General features: G+C 43.0%; 1 protein-coding gene across 4 annotated transcripts in view; it reads right to left on the bottom strand.

Annotated features, from left to right (window-relative positions):
* Positions 1-19,678, bottom strand: part of COL4A6 (collagen type IV alpha 6 chain) — a 191,391-nt gene that overhangs the window by 42,339 nt on the left and 129,374 nt on the right. For all 4 annotated transcript variants that reach the window (XM_084638926.1, XM_084638927.1, XM_084638925.1 and 1 more), the window contains exons 9-22: positions 19,068-19,103; positions 18,000-18,062; positions 16,804-16,839; positions 16,451-16,492; positions 15,123-15,215; positions 13,323-13,376; positions 10,738-10,797; positions 8,167-8,211; positions 6,795-6,848; positions 5,733-5,802; positions 4,875-4,985; positions 3,564-3,713; positions 536-619; positions 150-310 (exon numbers count right to left, since the gene is read on the bottom strand). In XM_084638926.1, the coding sequence (XP_084495052.1) occupies positions 150-310; positions 536-619; positions 3,564-3,713; positions 4,875-4,985; positions 5,733-5,802; positions 6,795-6,848; positions 8,167-8,211; positions 10,738-10,797; positions 13,323-13,376; positions 15,123-15,215; positions 16,451-16,492; positions 16,804-16,839; positions 18,000-18,062; positions 19,068-19,103 (1,059 nt within the window). The remainder of the gene's footprint in view (positions 1-149; positions 311-535; positions 620-3,563; positions 3,714-4,874; positions 4,986-5,732; positions 5,803-6,794; positions 6,849-8,166; positions 8,212-10,737; positions 10,798-13,322; positions 13,377-15,122; positions 15,216-16,450; positions 16,493-16,803; positions 16,840-17,999; positions 18,063-19,067; positions 19,104-19,678) is intronic.

The following is a 19,678-nucleotide window of genomic DNA, read 5'->3' as shown; positions in this document are numbered from 1 at the left end:
TTTTTTGCCTTTTTACCCAAACAAGCAGAAACAATCGTTAAAAAAAAAAAATCCTTCAGGTTTCAATTTAGACAATTTTGGCCAAAGGCTCGAGAACAAGGCTTTTTCATTTAACCGGCAGAGACTGAAGAAATCCTATCCTGACTTACCGGAGGCCCTCGCGGCCCTTGTGCACCCACACTGCCAGGATCTCCACTAGAACCCTTAAACCCAGGTTCACCAGGACTTCCTGGTTGACCCAGAGGGCCTGGTGCACCTTTTGGTCCAGCTCCTGTGACTCCTCCATCACAAGCACAATCACCTGGATCCCCTGGAAAACAGAGTGAAAGAGAGTCTTTGTCAGCACTGTGGAAACAGATAATTGGACCTCCATTGCCTGAACTCCGCACACTGCTTTGCACTTGGTGTCATCGGTGAGTACAAAATGAGCAAAGTGAGTATAAAGCCATTCTGGCTGGGTTGCATTTCACACTACTTTGCACACGTTTCAATGATGATGCAAGCGGCAAGGTAGGAAAGTTAAGGTAAATTTCACCTTTGGTCCCTTTTAGTCCCAAAACTCCTGGTGGCCCCCGTTGTCCAGGTCTTCCTGGTTCCCCAGGTTCTCCATTGAGGATTTCTTCAGATAGAAACACAGGGAGGAAAGGATATCAGTAAAGGCACGGGAAGTCTAAATTTCATTCAGCTCCATTAGCCAGCCACAACAACAGCTACTTTGGGCAGATGGCCTGGAGCCATACTGAGTCCTGGTATAAGTGGATGCGACTGCACTGATTTCAGTTCCATGAAGAACAGAATGTGGCCCAGTATCGTAATGTGGTCCATGTTAAGTTTGCTTTGGCTTGGTAGGGTACCACAGAGACCAACAGAAGAAGCCCACAGTATTAATACTCTGGGGTTTTCCTTTTCTCTTGGTCTGCCAGGTACGCTTCTTATTTCAAAAACTAAACAATCGGCACAAGACCAAACCAAGGTGAAACTGAGAGATTCTGGAGAAGAGTGAAAATTATTCAGGTCAAACCTTGCCTCCCCCAGCCTCCATTTCCACATTGGGACCTGATGTTGTAGAACTCCTGAGGTTTCACTGCACCAAGAAGGCAGGATACTGGGACCCTACAGAGAGGGCTGTATACTATGTGCCCTGGGAAGCCATACTTTATGGGAACTCCCTGCACCCCAATGCACAGGATTTTTAAGGAGGAGGGGAGAGCAGTTGAAAGGGGGGCAAATCAATGGATCTGTGACTATGCACTTCCACTGCCATTGCACTCTTGAGGCCTACGGGAACAGGAGCTATCAGGGTTACCTAGTGTTTGTACAATGGCTCTGCTGCTGGTGTGAAGGACTGCATTCTCCACCCCACCCCAGCTGCCTGTCCCCTGCAGAGCTCCCCAGCCTCTCTCCCAGTTACTTTGCCAGTGTGCTGGGACCAGGATTTTATTTTAAAATAACTAAGAGACTGGAAGGCAAATTGGCTTACTGAAGTTAGAGATGAAAACGATCTGCTCCCTCCCCCCTACTTCCTCTCCATCACAGCAGGATTATTCCCTACATTGATCTGCATGTAGGAGAAGAGAGTGGAACTTGGGTTAAAGTGAAAACAGAGGGGAAAATTGATTTGAAAATACTACGGTTAAAATCCTTTCCACACAAACTTGGTTTTAGAATAGGGGTGGACAAACTTTTTGGTCTGAGGGCCACGTCTGGGTATGGAAATTGTATGGCAGGCCATGAATGCTCTCAAAATTGGGGGTTGGGGTGCGGGAGGGGGTGCAGGCTCTGGGATGAGACTGGGGATGAGGGGGTTAGGGTGCAGGAGGATGCTCCGGGCTGGGATCGAGGGGTTTGGAGGGCGGGAGGGGGATCAGGGCTGGGGCATGGGGTTGGGGCAGGGGAGGGGGTAAGGGGACAGACTCTGGGCGGCGCTTACCTCAAGCAGTTCCCAGAAACAGCAGCATGTTCTCCCTCCAGTTCCTACACAGAGGCGCGGTCAGATGACTCTGCCCGCTGCCCTGTCTGTAGGCGCCGCCCCTGCAACTCCCATTGGCTGTGGTTCCTGGCCAATGGGAGCCGCGAGGGCGGCACTTAGAGTGGGGGCAGTGTGCGGAGCCCCCTGGCTGCCCCTACGCGTAGGAGCTGGAGAAGGGATGTGCCACTGCTTCTGGGAGCCATGCGGAGTGGGGCAAGACCCTGACCCCACTCCCCAGCTGGAGTGCCAGAGCGGGGGAAGTCCCAGTCCCCACTTCCCGGCGGGAGCTCGAGGCCCAGATTAAAACATTTGGAGAGCTGGATGTGGCCCATGGGCCGTAGTTTGCCCGCCTCTGTTTTAGAACAAAATTCAGCCTCGTCTGACATTAACATGATTGGCAGGCCTGGCTTTAAGTAGATCCAGTAAAGCCATTTTAAAAGACCCCATTAGGTCTGAGGTACTGCCTGTACTGAACAGCACACACCTTCCTAATCGTCCATTCAAACAAATAAAACAAAACTGCTGTAAAAAGGTATGAACTTTTTAGCAGCAGTAAAAGGGCCTAATTCTACATATTCAACTGAGTCAATTATTGATAATGGAGTGGTTGTGCCTTCCCCATTGACTTAATACTATGTGACAATACCATGTCAGACTGAGGGACACATAATACCCATCACATTTTCATTGGCTGGATTATTCAAGTCAGCCTCATATCCTGAAAGTTCAGCTTTATCAAAAGGAAGACAGGTCATCAGCACAAAACACCAAATTCCTTACCCAGCATACAAGGCAGTGCTCTAGAATGCAAGATCACTATATAAAAACATAAGAATATAAGAATGGCCCTACTGGGTCAGATCAAAGGTTCATCTAGCCCAGTATCCTGTCTTCCGACAGTGGCCAATGCCAGGTGCCCCATAGGGAATGAACAGAACAGGTAATCATCAAGTGATCCATCCCCTGTTGCCCATTCCCAGCTTCTGGCAAATAAAGGCTAGGGACACCATCCCTGCCCATCCTGGTTAGTCTGATTACAATGAAATAATCCAAACTGAGTACACAGAGCTGGTGTTTTACTGTACATGGGGAACGTAGATCAATGCTAGAGTATGTGCTCTTCATGTAACTGAGGCATGTAGCTTAGTGCTAGAGCACATGCCTTGCATGTATGAGGCCCCAGGTTTGATACCCCATTTCTTCTGTTTCTTGGGCCAGTGATTAGGGCGCTAGCCTAGGATTTGGGAATCCCAGATTCAACTCCTCGCTCTGGCACAGATTTCCAGCGTGACCATGGGCAAGTTACTTAGTCTCTCTCTGTCTCAGTTCCTCACCTGTAAAATGGGCATAGTAGCACTTCCCTACCTCCCAGGGTGTTATGAGGATAAATACATTACAGATTGTGAGCACTCACATATAGTGCTCATGAGGGGCCATATAAGTACTTAATATAGACAGATGCATATTTTTAGTGGTAAAATATATACACATATAGAGAGAGAGACAGAGAGAGAGAGCGAGCGCACTCCAAAATATTATTAGGTCTGTTTATATTTCAATCCTGTACAAAAGCAGGTCTAAGAAGTTTACATACGTGATGGACCAGGCAGTCCTGGAGGTCCTGGCATACCCGGTAAACCACCTATGCCTGGAGTGCCTGGTAATCCAATTGTTGCTCTCCCTTGGTCTCCTGGTTCACCAGTAATACCTGGAATACCTGGAAATCCCATGAGACCTGGTGCCCCTAAAGAGAACACAGGCATATACTATGTAGTTAGCCAACTCTCCAGCAGCATGTGGATCCAGATATTTTTCATTTTATGAAGATTACCATTGCACATTGGGCTGATATTATGTTCATGCAGGAAGTCTTATCATTGCACATAAAGGGAAGACTATTAATAATAGCCATCTTTGAGAGTCACACTTTTTTTTTACTATTATAAAAGGCAGCTGCCTAGGCCAGCGAAAATACTGCATTAGTGCAGAGCCTCAGTTAAGTCACTTTGGTTAGTGAGCATAAATAATTAAGCAAGCTAATGATATATTCTGAAAATGTGAAGCACAATATAAAAGCTATATTACTGTTACTGAGTGAATAATGTATAGTGGATAATTTGACAAATATAGACTTTTTTTCCTATTTGCAAATTGTCCATGGAGCAAAATAATTTGACAAATAATTCTCAATCTGTAGATCATTTGAGGGCAAGTGTTCAATGTGTGAAATTCAGGTTATATTGATTACTTTTAACTGGACACACCAGATTGTTTTGGTACCATGATTAGCTCATCCATCTCTTAGTTTCGGTTTCCAGGGTGAGTATTTACACTCAAAAGTCATTTTTAATAGATTTTCTAGTATTTATTTAGAGTTCTCCATTTCTGTGAACAAAACTGCCAGCAAACTCATTCGCCAGGGCACTCACAAACACAGAAAGGCCACGAACACAGCTGTGTTGCATATTCACAGCAAATGCACTAAGATATGCCCTAATTGCTATGGGCTTGATCCTGCTCCTGCTTAAGTCAATGTCAATGACTTCAGAGGGTATCAAATCAAACCCTGTGTGTCTTGCATGGCAAATGAGAAAAAGGCTAGATATTGGTTCTCCCAGGTTATCTGTCTCTATCTCTGAATTAAATTGTTTTCATATAAAATACTGTTCCTCACACAGGTTACAATGTTCTAGCTATTGCGCTTGGCAGAGTGTATCACCAAGGCTGCTTAAGTGAAGTTATGCATGCTGCAATGCCTGAAGTGGGGATTTCAGCACCTCCGTTAATAAGCGAATCAACAGCTGATCAATTCATTGTGTCGATACATAAGCAAAGGCAGCTACAAACATGTGGACAAACAGCATGCTAACATCTTACTCTGAACTCATATTAGCAAATGTTTTACCTCGAACAAGAGCTGAGAGACCTCGGGTGCCAGGAAGGCCTGGTAAACCAACAATCCCTTCATCTCCTCGAGGGCCTGGAGTCCCTGGAATCCCGGGATCTCCTGGCAAACCTATTGGACAAAAATATTAAAAGGAGAAAAATTTAAAAATGACCCTGCAGAAAGAGTACATGTAGTCCGCTCCCCTGTCTCCCACATTGGCCATTGCTCTGTGCTAGTAAAAGGTGCAGGCCCCTTTTTAATGTACCTATTCATCCAATACAATAACACAGGCAGAAATTTCTCCCTGTCCCCAGGTAGTGATCATCTTATGCCCCAAACCACTATATACAGAAGCTAGCCTGTGTTATTTCTGCCCTCACCAATGGAGCTGCAGATGTTGTTCTCCCCCATGCCTAATTCAGCCCTGGAATTTACTACACTATTCTCTTCAATAACATCTAGCAACAGCGAGTGAGTTGGAATACTAAAGAGGCATTCAACTTATTTATTTGCAAGAGGGAAAAGGAGGAGTTTTCTCTTAATAGCATTGCTACACTGAAATAAGCCCTAGGCTTGGTATATATTTTTCTGAGCTCCAGATACACAGGACCATGCTAACACAGTCAATCACTGATGCTCTAAACATATCACTCCGCCTGTATTCACATAGCATTGCATTTAATTGGGAGAGTTGCAGATATATGCAAACGTATCACTAAGTCAATGTAATTACAACAGGGATGAATTTGGCCCACTGAACAGTGCTGGTGAGTGAATAAGAAAATGTGTATTAACATAAAAGAATAAGAAGCACATAACTTGGATTAAAATAGGTGCATTTAAAATTACTTTGCAAAACAAAATCTAAGGAGTTACCTGAGACGAGTTCGTCTTCTCTATCGAGAGAAATAAGAGGGCCTGGAGGACCCATTTCACCTAATTCACCCTGTAAATTTAAACAGATTCATATTGTTTTCAAGTTCTTTAAAAACCAGAAAGCAGGGAAGAAAGAGTGCCTGTTACTATGCAAGGATCTGCTTTAGTGGCAAAGTTAATAGTAGTTCCCTGATGTAACAAGAGTTCCTTGTTTTAATGAATTATTCCCTTTGCTCTTCTGTTCTTCCTAATGATCTCTGCATGCATGACCTATACACCACTTGTATGATGAAACTAATGGCTGTCCACAGAAAGGTGCTTTTTATCCCTTACCAGCCCTCATTTTGCTAGCTCCGGAGAGAGCACTGGCAGCCTTGTACCGTGTTCACAAAACATCATTTATCAAGCCAACATATGGACCAATGTCAGGTTCACATCCCTGCTCACCCTGTTCTGTACAACCCCTTGGCAAAAGACCAGGTGAGTGGTTGTTAATACATGCGGATCTCAGTCACCCATACCTGTCATTATCTACAGGCCCTTTAGCCCTGAAGTTTAGTAACTTGAGCTTTGTGCGGCATGCCAGCCTCCAGCCATACGTGACTTCATCCAACTAAAATAATCAAGAGTTGGCAATGTCACCCTGCATCTCATCACTAATGCCCTGATGGTGCCTGCTGATGAAATGTTGTTTTGTTGTCTCTTCCAGCAATAGTGCTCTGAGAGTAGACCAGTATCTCTACTCCTTCTATAGCGAAGATTCACTGGGGTAGACTGAAGGATATGGAAGGGATTGTACTTCCATTTCTCTCCAGCTAGGAAGCATACAGCTATCACACACAAAACATAGTATTATCAGGACAACTCAGATAAGGCAATTAAAATATGAGGGTTCACCAGAAAACCATAACCACCAATTTAGTACCCTGACAATGAAACAGATGGAGAAGTGACATTAAAGAAAACATCACAATGATACAGAAGAAAGAAAGAGATTTGACTGGAGTAATGACAAATTCTGTAATAGGAGCAGTGCTTTAATGCTCCCATTGGAGAAGTTACCTTCATTCCTTGCACTCCATCCAGCCCAGGAAAACCAGGGAGACCAAACTGACCCTGTAAAACAAACACAACAACATTAGCTTATGAAACAAGAAGGGAGGGCCCATGGAGGACTCGTTTTAGTGCTCTCCAATACCTCTGTTTGAATCTTAATCCCAGTATCTCGTCCTGCAGGCGGTCTGCAGGAGTAGTAAGAATGGCCCGTGGGAAGAAAAAGTTTGCAGTGGCATGGTCTCAATGGCCCTCTTACTGAGAAACATAGTTCCAAAAAGACACTTTTCTTGGCCTACTCAGCTAGAAGGGTGGGGGCGGTGATGGGGTGGAATGTAGGGAAGTAGGGAAAATCAGGATGTCATCCTCAGGGCTCTGACAGAATTTCTGTGACCGTTGGTGAGGGAGAGGACATTCGGCAAACCGTGCCCAGTATGTAATTTCTCTCTCCTGCCTCCTCTTCTCCCCCAAGTCACTTGCACTAAACCAGGTAAGTTTAAAGTCTTATCTCACTGACTACCCATTTCCCAGTAGTGTGTGGTAAGACTGTGTATGGTTCAGAGGAGTCTGCTGCTGATACAGAGCCACCAAAATTCCCTGCTGCCCTCTACTGGAATGACTATCAAATCCTGCTCCAATGTAGGTCATAAGCCAAGCTGTGGCGGCATTTAAAGGGAATTCTCATAGAGAAAAGTCTGTTGGGTTCTATCCCAGCCTGTGATCCTGAATTCCTGGATAGCCACAGACCAGCTCATAAACAGCATGGTTCAGAATCCCGCTTCTCAAGACTCATTTCTGTCTCATAACCATTCACTTTAAAGTACACTGGGAAATACTCTCACATACAGTAACTGTGAAAACAGGACTAGACAAGAAAGCAGTGAGGATCCAACCTAACCCTCCGTGCCCCAAGGACCTGCCAACATCTTAGTGTTCAATGCCTGCATATAAGCTGGTGAAAAATGGCTATGATAGCTGTTCTGTGACCACATTGCACTGGTACAACTGAGGGTGCCAGGGCCTTCACAGCCTTTCAGATAGTTAATGCACTGACCATTTGCACCAGGGTGCAGGACACTCTGTAACTGATGGCCCTGACAGAAGAAAAGTGAGAGAGTTGGTTACACTGGGAGGGAGTGTACAGTTTCAAATCTCTGTGGTGGTTACTTTCTAAGCCTCCGGTGGGGAAAATGGTTAGGGAGAGAAAATCTTACATTGGTTTTTAGACATTCTTCTGGCCAACTCTCAATGTCCCAGAAAGGGACATTGATGTGGAGCCCATTAAGGAGGACAGGGAATGGGATAATAGGAGAAGACCCTAGGTGCTCAGATGACTTCTTGAGACGTTAAAAGTATTTCCAAAATTAAACAAGCCTGGTACCTTTCTCCCTGGAAACCCATCAGATCCATCCAATCCCAGAAATCCCTAAAACAGAAAAATACGTGTTATTTAACCATTATCTTTCTTTCATACTCAAAAGTCACAATCAGGTTTAGGTCACAATATGCTAGGTACTTTATGAACACACACAAATATGTGAATCCTGCTCCTAAGAACTTAACATCTAAAGGTGAAAGCCTGGCCCCACTGAAGTTAATGGAAAACCACCATTGGGCTTTAATAGGGTCAGGATTTCACCCTAAATAACTTGAGTATCAAAAGCCATTTCTAGAAGAATTCAATCGTATAAAGGCCAAAAGCTGTCTCATCTTGTGTAACCACTGTCATATTTAGCACAGTTGAAGTGCTTATAAACAAAATCAGTCCTGGTTTCTCAACTTACTGAACCCTTGGTGTCGAGTTTCACATTATAAAACTAATAGATGGATCATTTTTATCTTGAAAAATAATTTCAAACTTTTGAAGGACAAAAAGCAGAAGAATCCTTTTGGTCTTCATGTTGTATGTGAAAAGCACATCTCTGCAGGCTGTTCATGGCAGTCTGAAGGATGGCTGTGTGACTGTCACCTGGCGGGAAGTGGGCAGGTCCTCTTGGCAGGCACCATGTTTGAGATATATATTCTCAAACCAACAGCACTTCTCAGACTAAGGGACACGGTCACAGGTAATTGGCCCCTTTAAGGGGAGAGAAAGCCAACCACACCTGTGCCATAATTAATTAGCTGCTTCCCAGCCTGAGAGAGTGGGAATAAGGAGAGCCATGTGGAGAGGAACCATGGAGAAAGGACAGGCTCTTGTGGAAGGCTCTGAGTCAGGGTCCGCGAATGGTACACCAGGGGAATCAGCCTGGGGGCCAAGTGCTCTATACCAGAGTCTGAAAGACTCTTAAAGGTAGTCCAGAAAGGTGCTGGGAACAGGGCCCAGAGAGCAGGCTAAACAGAAGCCCCAAAAGGCAGAAGAACCTTTTGTTTGTTGGAACTTATTAGTTTGGACTCTTGCTACCCCAGAAGAGTTAAGTTTGTGCCTTGGCCGGGGGGCTAACCACATCTCCAACAGACTGATATGCGGAGATCAGATTTTGAGACCTATCAGTTAGCCAGTTTTTAAATCCATGGCAGGGTGCAAATCCAAGTGACCTAAACTGCAGGTGCAAAAAACCTATGGGTTCAAATATCAATGCCTGCACAAAAGAAGGCTAGCGAGTAAAGAGTCCTGTATGAGAGGGACTACAAATATACAATGTGTTGGTGCTTATGTTCTTAGGAGAAGAAAAACAATGGGTATTGGTGAAAACAGGAATGTGGGATTGTTAAAATTTAAAATCAAAGAGAAAGGAGGCATGTTGATTTTTCTTTCTCATGACATTTCTTATGTTTGGAGCTACTGCTGTGGTCACATCTATGGAGTAAAGGCACCAAAACTTGACCAGATGAGAAAAGGAACCCAAAGGGCCTTATCCTGCCAGCAGAGTCCCCTCAACTCTTACTAACTTCCATTGAAACGGAGGATGCAAAACCCCACAGAAGGTGCTCAGCACTGGAGGTCACAGGGCTGTTCATTGTGAATATCAGTTGCCCTTTTCTTCTGCTTGTGAATTGATCTCAAAGGTCTGTCATTTGTAAGGCCAAGGAGGAGACTGCTGTAGTTACAGTCCCAGATGACTACAGCATGGATGAAAGCTCTGGTGATGGAATTTGTGAGGATTGAGCACGTTCTCAAGAGTCAAGCAGAATGTACATTTGGAAGTATAAATAAGCAGATATGCAAAGTAGGGGAATGGGGTTTGCAATGGGTTGAAAACAGGCGGGACTAAAGAATAAGAATGGCCACGTAGCAGTATCTGCTCACGTCCGTTCGGAATGCTGCTGCAAAGGTAATTTTACCAGCCTGTCACCTGGGCCACGCCATCCCTCTCTTTGCATCCCTCCACTGGCCCCCCTTCTTTACCGCATCTAGCATAAGCTACTTGTCACTTCCAAGGCTCTTCATAGCCTATCCCCACCCTACCAACCATCTCTCATTTGCTGTCTAGATGTCAACTGTTGTCTTTGATCAGCCTGTGTCACCAGCCTCCATTGTTCATCTGTTATGTTTTCAAACAAGCACCTTCGTGCTTTCTCCCATGTTTGGGAGGTGCTCCTCGTAACACTCACAATACCTACCTCACCTTCCTCCTCCAAATCCCTCCTCAAAATTCTCCTTTGCTGTGTGACACTTGTGGAAAAACATGACAACAGTCAGGCTGTTGGTGACCACTGCTTATTAGACTGATCAATATTGTCTCACTGTTTCCTTGAACCCCCTGACTTATCTGTCTGTACCCGTCTGTTGTCTTGTGTCTGACACTTAGATTGTAAGCTCTTTGGGGCAGATACCATCTTTTTGTTCTGTGTTTGCACAGTGCCTCGCACAGTGGGGGCCTGGTCCAGGACTAGGGCTCCCAGGCACTATGATAATACAAATAAAGAGACTTTACAAACAAGTTGAAAATTCCAGTCTGTACCTCTCCTGTCAAGAACAGGGATTTAAGGCCACAGTAAAGTTACCTACCCTGCCACCTGGTAAGCCAGGGATCCCCTTTTCTCCTTTTTCTCCGATACCCCCAAAGCCCTGTGGGAAAAAGCCAAAGTCACATATGTTAACTCCCAAATCTATCTGGAGACAAATGCCATGTGGCCCCAAGGTGAGGTGAGTGTATCAACTCTCTACAAACATACACAAGAGAAGCAAGGTTAGGTTGACATTCTACTGGGCCTCCTAATCCCAGAAAAAAAACCCTTCCACGCAGACCGCTGGCAGTATGTGCAAGCACCCTGGTTGACAAGGAGTCACCTTGATGCCACCTGGGCCCCCTTCCCTTATAATTAGACCTGGATGGAAAACAGAAATTCCATTTTGTGGAGATGTAGTATGGCCCTGCTCGCTCCTGCCTCTTCTCAAGTCCACAAACAGCTCAGAGACCTTTTTCTGGTAAAACACACTGTGCAGTTTATTTACAATAGTTTTCCCCAACCTTTGTACACTAGACAGCCTTACACCTATTGACCTAGGGAGCCCTCAGCTCCAGAGGCAAGCAAGGAAGAATAATCACTCTCCCCCACTCTCTGCTTCCTCCCATCCTACTTCCTTCCTGTGCCTTTTGTATGATCTGCCTCGTGGTCTAATTAGTCTCTTAGTTCTCTTCAGCCCGTCAATTAGCTCTTCTTAATGAGGTTTGCTCTGAAATAATTAATTAGAGTTGCAGGGACCAGAGGGCTGGTTCAGCAGTGTTGCCCAAAGCTCTGTCACAGGAGGATTTAGATAGCTTGAAATTTGATTATTTTTCCATTTAGGAACAAAACCTAAAAAAATGTCAAAATTCTCTGCAAAATTGCTTAATTTTGGATCAATCACAATAGTTTGACTTTTTTAACAACAGAAATACATTCTGAAACAGAGAGAGGGAAAAAACAAAATGTTTTCTTTTTAAATGTCAAAGCAGGATGTTTTGAGATTGTCAGAACTCTCCCCCCGAAAATGGAATTTCAGGTAAATCGACACAATTCCATGAAGCATTTTAGACAAAACTGCATTCTCCAATGGAGAATTGTTCTGTTGAAGTTTTTCAGACCAGTTCTATGTATAACCTTAAAGGGACAATGGAAGCACTGTGAGTCCATGGTGAATCTTCTACTCCCTGATTCCTGTGCCAGGAGAAGATCATTAGCAATCATCTGAGTGCCATGTTAAATGCTGCCCACCGACTCACTCAAGGAGAAGAAGTTTGCAGTGATACTGCATCAATAATTCCACGAACAGAAGTTACAGCAATACAATAATTTAATGAATCATAACATGTTACTTGACATTTACCCAGCACTTCTACTTTGTGAATCTCAATGCACTTTAGGAACCTGGGTAAATATCATTAACTCTAATTACAGATAAGGAGACTAAGGCATAGAGAATTTAAAGGTCACAAAATCACACAAATCAGTGGCAAAATTGGGAACTGAATTTGTCTCCAAACTCCCAATCTAGCAAACTATTCATTGGACTATACTGCCTCTCTTAATAGAAAAAAGTCAACTCTATAAACTATAACAGCAGAACCTTCTGACTGCAATTTGGTACCACATTCACCATTAAAAAGTAGATTCAAATCTATTTCTTAGATGTAAAAAGAAATTTGACACATAACAGTCCAGTACAGGAATCAGAGAGCCCATTTGTCCTTTTATAGTGTAAAAGGAAACTGACACAGCAGTTTCACATTCAACATTTGAAAACAGGTTTAAGGACTCCTCTTCTCTTCTCTTCCCCCCCCCCCCCCCAAAGGAAAAAAAACCCAATAGGGATCAAATCCAGGGATGTGCCAAGCCTTGATTTCAGTGAGAGTTTCAGTGGCTAAGAACTTCTCAGGCTTCAATCCTGCAGACACTTTCCCACATGCTTTAATTTACACACAGGAGCAGTCCCATTGACTCAGACAGGACTACTCGAGGTACACACACACACAAACTCTCCCTTAACGAGAGGAATGGAGTATGTCCAAGCAGGGCTTAAATTCTCAGAGACTATTTCCTGGAGCCCCCCATACCCTTCCTCATTCGGGACTCTGAGCAACAGCTGTGGGGCAGGGGGTCTCAGGGCTTCTGCCCCATGGGATGTGCTGAGGTGCCCACGGGTTTGAAAATATTTACCAGAACTCCACTCCGGATGGCTCCAGCTGAATTTAAGCCCTGTGTCTAAGAAGCCTAATAAAAACCACTGTGTTTAGAATAACAGTTGCCTGAAGTACAAATTTTCTAGCATTTTTAGTGTATTGCAACAGCAAAGGAACGTTAAGATATGGTGCCATCTAGTGGCCATGTGAAGGATTGTGATGACTTTATCTTCAGAGTCTCTGCAAATTGCAGATCAAGTGTACAAAATTAAAGCATTTCAGTGACTGTAATATCTGTTGCACAGCAGCACCACTGTCTCAATATCTGTGTAAGAAAGAGCCCCCAGATACATTTCCACTTGAGGGACAAAACCCGCAGGCCTTACAGCAGATTTTCAAAGGCTTGGAGGGGCCTAAAGTTAGAAATCGGCACCCAGTGGGATTTTCAAATGCATATTAATATTGAATATTTTTTAAAAAATAGCCTTACCAGAGGGCCAGGTAATCCTCCAATCCCGGGGAATCCTTTAGGGCCTGGCTCACCCTGCCAACAAGGAAAGGATAGACACTGTGAGTGAGTCATAAAAGGGATGAGGTGAAAAAAAGAGGCTTGTCCCGCTCACTGAAAGTGCATATTGAGATGGACCTTTTACAGTCACCCAGTGCACCCTCAGTCAAATGATTTCATAAGATGGAGGCCCATAGCTGGAAGGGAAACTCGAAGCCAAACAGCCAATGCTGCAAAGTGCTCAGCACCCTCATTTATCATGGAAGTTGATAGCAGTTGAGTGTGTTCAGCACCTCCTGGGAGGTAATCAGCTTGGGCAGGATCAAGCCTTACAAACACACATCTTCACAATTATACTTACCATCACACTACAGACAGTGAGACAGAGAAATCCAACAGGAAGGCCTGGGTCTGAGCTTACACCAGTGTACTCACACCGAGTACAGGGTGTTTCTCCCGACATACAGTTAGAACTGAGATTAGACTCAGGCCCCAAATGAGACTATCCAGGGCCCAAAAACTGCAGCCGTCACTCAGTCCTTGGAAGTTGAGCTGGAGTAAGGACTGCAGGATTTATCCCAGATCCTTATTATATTTGTAGAAATACCGATGAGCTAAACAGATATCTCAATAATTGGCTGGGATAGGAGAATCAAGCACATGAATCTGATTGTTTTCGACCAACGTGCGGCATAACAACAACAAAAAAAGCTACAGCTTCACTCTTCCTTATTTATTTTTTTGAGAGGATTAGGTTTTCTGCTAGGGCTAATGTGGTTTCGCAGTTCACAGATCCAGCAGAAATGAGTGACAGCTCTTTATTTTGTGCATTCACTTTTTTAGCTTTATAACTTAGGTAGGCTTAAGACTCCTCTTTCTCGGGGACTTGGAGTCTCTCATCCACCATAATGAACTGAGCCAAGCATCCGGAGATTTCAGTTCAAAAGGATTTAAGGCAGTTTAAAAAGTAGTGCAGAAAAGTATTGATCAGTCCTTCTTCACCTGAAAAAACTAGATCCTAGCTCAGTTAACCATTCATAGAGCTGCAGAATCATACAGCACAGCTAGCTTGGACTGTGTAATGGGTGGCTTTAAAACAAAAAAACCCCTGAGATATAATCACCAAATTTCATTTTTACTCCAGGCAAACAACCCATGTTTTACAATCCAAAACAATCACAGGAGGGCAAGACAAGTTGCTAATGTTTGCCTTTCCCAAGGGAACAGAAATTAAATAGTATGTTTCCCACAACAGGTGTCTCAACTCTGAGCAAATGTAGCCAATTACTGAAAAAGATGCAACAAATATTGCCAAAGCTGGGCCTGCACCCATGTCCACTGAAGTCACTGGGAGTATCTCCATTCACTTTAATGAGCAACAAATCAGGCGCAGTGTTTGGAAAATGGGCTGTTGCTTATTCTGATACAAAGGTATTCCTTTACACAGAGAATTATTTCAGTTTGAAGAATCTTTCTTCAGGATCCCCGAGGCTTGCTGGGGTTGGAGATGGCTAAAGTGAGAGAGAAAACCCATGTATGGGAAGAAGAGGGAAATGTTCCCCCCTCGCTGCCCTATTTTGACCCTCCGAGTGAATCTGTAGGGACTAGTTCATTTCTTATCCTCTCACAAACCAAGTCACAGGGTTCAGTCTGCAAACACCATCAGGAACCAATCCATGCAGGATTTGAATAGCCCCAGGATTGTCTAACTGCTTCACTCAGTCTAAGCATCAAGAAAAGCAATAATTCAGCATTGTTTCCAGTAGAGTTGTGTTTACAAACCTTTGCTCCTGGTTTCCCTTTTGGAAATCCCATGAACTCTAGTATCCCAGTGGATGGTGGGGGACCTGCAGGGCCAGGTAGCCCGACATCTCCCTGTTGACAATTGGGGAAGATATTAATGGAAGCAGAACAGCTGAGATCTAAGGTGTATGGCCCATGATTCACTGAAAGCCACTCAACTCAGGCCTTGCATGCACAAGATAAGGTACTAAAGCTGATGTGGATGCTTAGCCATGAAAGGCAAAAGGTCAGACTGCAAATTAACAAGAACGAAATGCGTTGTATTAAAGTAATGTGAAGTAAAAAAGCAGGTAAGAAAAAGAAAGGCCAGTGATCGAAAAAACAGAAAAATACACAGGAAAGACCCTGAAGCCAGATACAAAAGAGATGAAAATGAAATAGAGAAAGGCAAGGCAACTAGAAAGACTGGGATGTAACAAACACAAAACATCATGAAGCAGATGATGTGAGGAGAAGTCATTTCCAGAAGTGCAGGAGTGCATTTCCAATCATGTAATCACTCCCCACACTTCCCAACAACCAGGCAGAGTGGGATTTTCAAGAGCACTTAGTGTTGGCCTGACTCTGGTCCCGTTGAGGTAAATAGGGATTTTACCACTAGCCACAATGGGAGCAGAGTCAGGCCAATGCTGGGCACTTTTGAAAAATCTCACCCTGCGAGGCTCTAGCAGGTCTAGATTGGCACTTGTGTGCATGCCAGGTAAATCCCACTGGGGACAATGGGCCTGTACAGAGTTTATGTCAGTCCAGAATATAACCCATTATATTCACCAAGCTAAGTGGGTTTAATTTAACAGGAGAGCTACCTAAGAAATGGAATGGAATGGAATGAAGGATAAAGATCCGACAGGTACTGAGGGCCATCATCTCTCAGTGGAGTCCTTCCTTGCAGGAGATGCTCAGCATCATGTGGGATCAGGGCATTGAAGAATTTTCTCTCATTCTCCTCTCTATCCACCACTGCCTTTCCAGCTGTGAGGAATGCCTCCCAAACTCTAGCCCCATTCCCTTTGCAATCTTAGCTCTCCTCCTATTCAGACTCCATTTTGTCTTCTAAATATCTCTGGGTTGAATTCTTGACCATGGTAGTAAGTGTCCTAAAAGAAATTCTTCTTGGGAAATCACCTCCTGTTTGTTTATCCCCCTTCTGAGCACTACCAACACAGGGTCAAATAACAATGCGTAGTGAGCTTCTCAAGGCCAGAGCTGAGGACTCATGTCTGAAGGGGATATTTCTAGTGGGCACGTGTAGGACTATGGATAACTATTTTTGTAGTTCTCTACAGAAGTGAATCCATTCCACTTACCTTTGCACCTTTCTCTCCTTGGAAACCTAATCCCATGTTACCCTGAAGAAAAAACAGTAAGAATTAATGAATAAAGAAGGAAGAAGAAGAAGACGACGACGACAAATTAGCACATAGGGTCACAATTCAGCGAAGTGCTCAAGCATATGACTTCAGTGGGACTTAATCACATGCACAAGTACTTTGCTAAATCCTGGCCTGGGTTAGCACCTTTCATCCAAGGGTATAAAATATTTACATTTAAATGGATGAAAACAGAAACGATAAAAAATAATAAACTCCCCGCAAAAAATCTGGAATGTCTCTCTTTAGTACTCAGGTATGAAAAGCAGACATGAAGGGAAGGTACTCACTTTTGGTCCTGGTGGCCCCATTGCACCCGGTGGCCCCTAAACATGAACAAGATCAAGATTTTATTTATTTTAACTTTAAACTTGACTGCAAACTATGTAAAAATGTCTGGGTGTTTAACATAATTTTGAAGTGTTGCTCAGTTGAGGATGACCCAAGACCCATTGACATCAGTGGGCCTTGACCTTCAGTGGTTTTAAGTGGCCAGGAAAGCATATTGTCATTGTGATAAATTAAAACGAACAATTTGAAGAAAACTACAGCTCCAAAAAGGGGTGCTGGAACAATTTGTATAGTGGGGGTGCTGTGAGCCATTGAACCAAACTATAAACCCTGTGTATGATGGAAACCACTTCAAGCCAGGGGGTGCAGTAGCACCCTCAGCATCCCTAGTTCCAGCATCTATGGCCCCAAATTGAAATCATTTCACAAAAATGACACAGGTGTTCTGCAGTTTTTGCATTTTTACACGAGCCAAACTGAAACCATCTTTTGGTCTCCTGAATGCATCTCTATCAAAGGTGATTTTTCAGGTTATTGCATGGGGACTTAGGCCTGAACATGCAAACTTGCAAATGCTTAAACTTTTTCTACCATGAGTAGGAACTACTCACATTAATAAATTCAAGCATGCATGTGTTTGCAGGATTGGACCTTAGTGACCAATACTCCATACAAGGAGCAGAAGTTTTACTCTAGTGCCCGCAATATACTCTGAATTCAAAAATATTCTATATTTAAAAGTGATGCTGCTGCATTTGCAATCCCTTCTTGTATAAACATGGTCAGTTTTGCTCTACAGTGGATCCAACTTCCTCTCCTCCCATTTTGAGTGTTACATCATGCTGTCTTGTCCAGTTTGTACTTACAAGGCCAACTACATATGTTGTTCCCAATATTAGGTTCCATGCAGTGAGTCTGCACTGCAATGGGTTCACCAAGTTGGATGAAGAGAGTGAACGGAGCTTTCCTATTATTGCAAATTTGAAATCGTTCCTGTTTTTATTACATTTTCAAAGGCAATGATTTTCACTTCGGTTCCACAGCCATGCAGGTTTTTGTAGCCAAATCACCATTTTCACATAGGTAATCAAAACAAACAATTTCAGGGACATGAAAATGGACAATGGTGGAAAAATGCCTGTGTATAGCTCTACTTTATTAACAACACTGAATGCAAAGGTGAAGGTTTCCTTACCTGCAAACCTGGCAATCCTATAGGACCCACAGAACCTGCTGGGCCAGGGAAACCTTTTGCACCCTATCATAAAAAGTTTTAGGAAATGTATTAAAGAACTCAACTCTTCTAGATCCCACCCTCCCATTTAACCAGTTGCCACCATTCTTATCTGCCCTTCACTGATGCCTGATCCCAGTTAATTTATTACATGAGAAAATATTAAGACACAAGAAGACAGACCAGAACACAACACTGACTTCTATTCATTAACAAAGCAAATACCCTCACCCCAAAAGCAAAAATTAATTTTGTCCGTCACGTGAGATAGCAAGTACCTTCGACGAGATGCTGAGTACCTTTAAATTCACTTACTTCCCTGGGAGCTGAGGATGTTCAGCATTTCACAAGACTAGGCTCTTAAAAAGACACTGCTCTGCCATTTTGGAACTTTCCCTCCAAAAACTGTAGGAGGCGGCACATGGTGACAGATAAGGGAACCATTTCCATTAGCCTTATGTTTGATAAAAGTTTGCTTTTACAAAATATTAATTCAAGGCCAAATTCAACTTGGCAGTGTCCCTTTCAGTTCTTCAATGATGGAATGGGAATTGCAAGGAAGAGCAGATTGAAAAAACCTACAGAATGACCAGGCCTTTCCTAATGAAATCCTGACAAGCTGAAGGCAGGGTGTGTCTTAAAGTCATAGACAATGTCCCTGGAAAAATGCATCTAATTTAAAACACATAACAATTCATTTGACATTATCAGCATTTGTTTATCTGGAAAATCATTGTTACAGAGTTTAGCATTAGAAGGGTGTTTGGCTTTAAATGTAAAATTGACTGCAGGTATGTCCAAAATCCAATCTCCTTTGCTATGGTGCAAATCTGGAGTAATGTAACTGAAGCCAGTGGAATTACTCTGGATTTACTGAGATCAGAATTTGGACCACTGAGTAGAAATGTGCCTAAGCTGATTAATGCAAACAGTTAATGTGAGGGAATTGACCTAAAAAACTATAGTATTATTTTCCTTTACAGTAATACTCATAAAAACATGATTTCAAAAATAAATTAATTAGCTTACAGAAATCCCATCCAATCCAGGAAGACCATTTTCACCCTAAAAATTAAAAAATAAAGTCATGAAAAATACATTATAATAACAAAATATAATTTATGGTCATTATATTTTGTATAAACAGGAATATTTTAGGTACGTAAGTATTAGATCACGTAATTAGAAAAAATATTTATACTTAAATAATATGTATTTGGATCAGACAGTGAAGGAAGTCCAGGATCCATGAGCCATGGCAACTGCATTCATATATGTCTGAGCAAAGGCAACACTGAGAAAATCAAATCTGTACAGTGAACAGTACAATATTGTATTTTTTTTTTAAAAAATTTTTAAAAGTGCTGTTTACTGTTAAACATACCTTTTATTATTAACATTTCAGATGGTGATTATTTTCCATGAACGTCTAAGTTCATGAATAATTATCTATTTAATAAAAATTAATAAGTTAGTGTATAAAATTGATAGAACTGGTCAGAAAAGTTCAAAACTTTGACCAAAAAAGGAGAAAACATTCTGTAAAATTTTTTCCACTTTGACTAGTTCTAATAACTTAGTAGTAGTGAGTACCTATGTAGCACCAGAGTATGTAAGTACACACACATACACTCTCTCTC

Source organism: Lepidochelys olivacea (assembly GCF_965140295.1).
Source record: "Lepidochelys olivacea isolate rLepOli2 genome assembly, chromosome: 9".
NCBI classification, from domain to species: Eukaryota; Metazoa; Chordata; order Testudines; family Cheloniidae; genus Lepidochelys; species Lepidochelys olivacea.
Note: the sequence above shows the minus strand (reverse complement) of the source record. Positions and strands in the feature narration are given on the sequence as shown.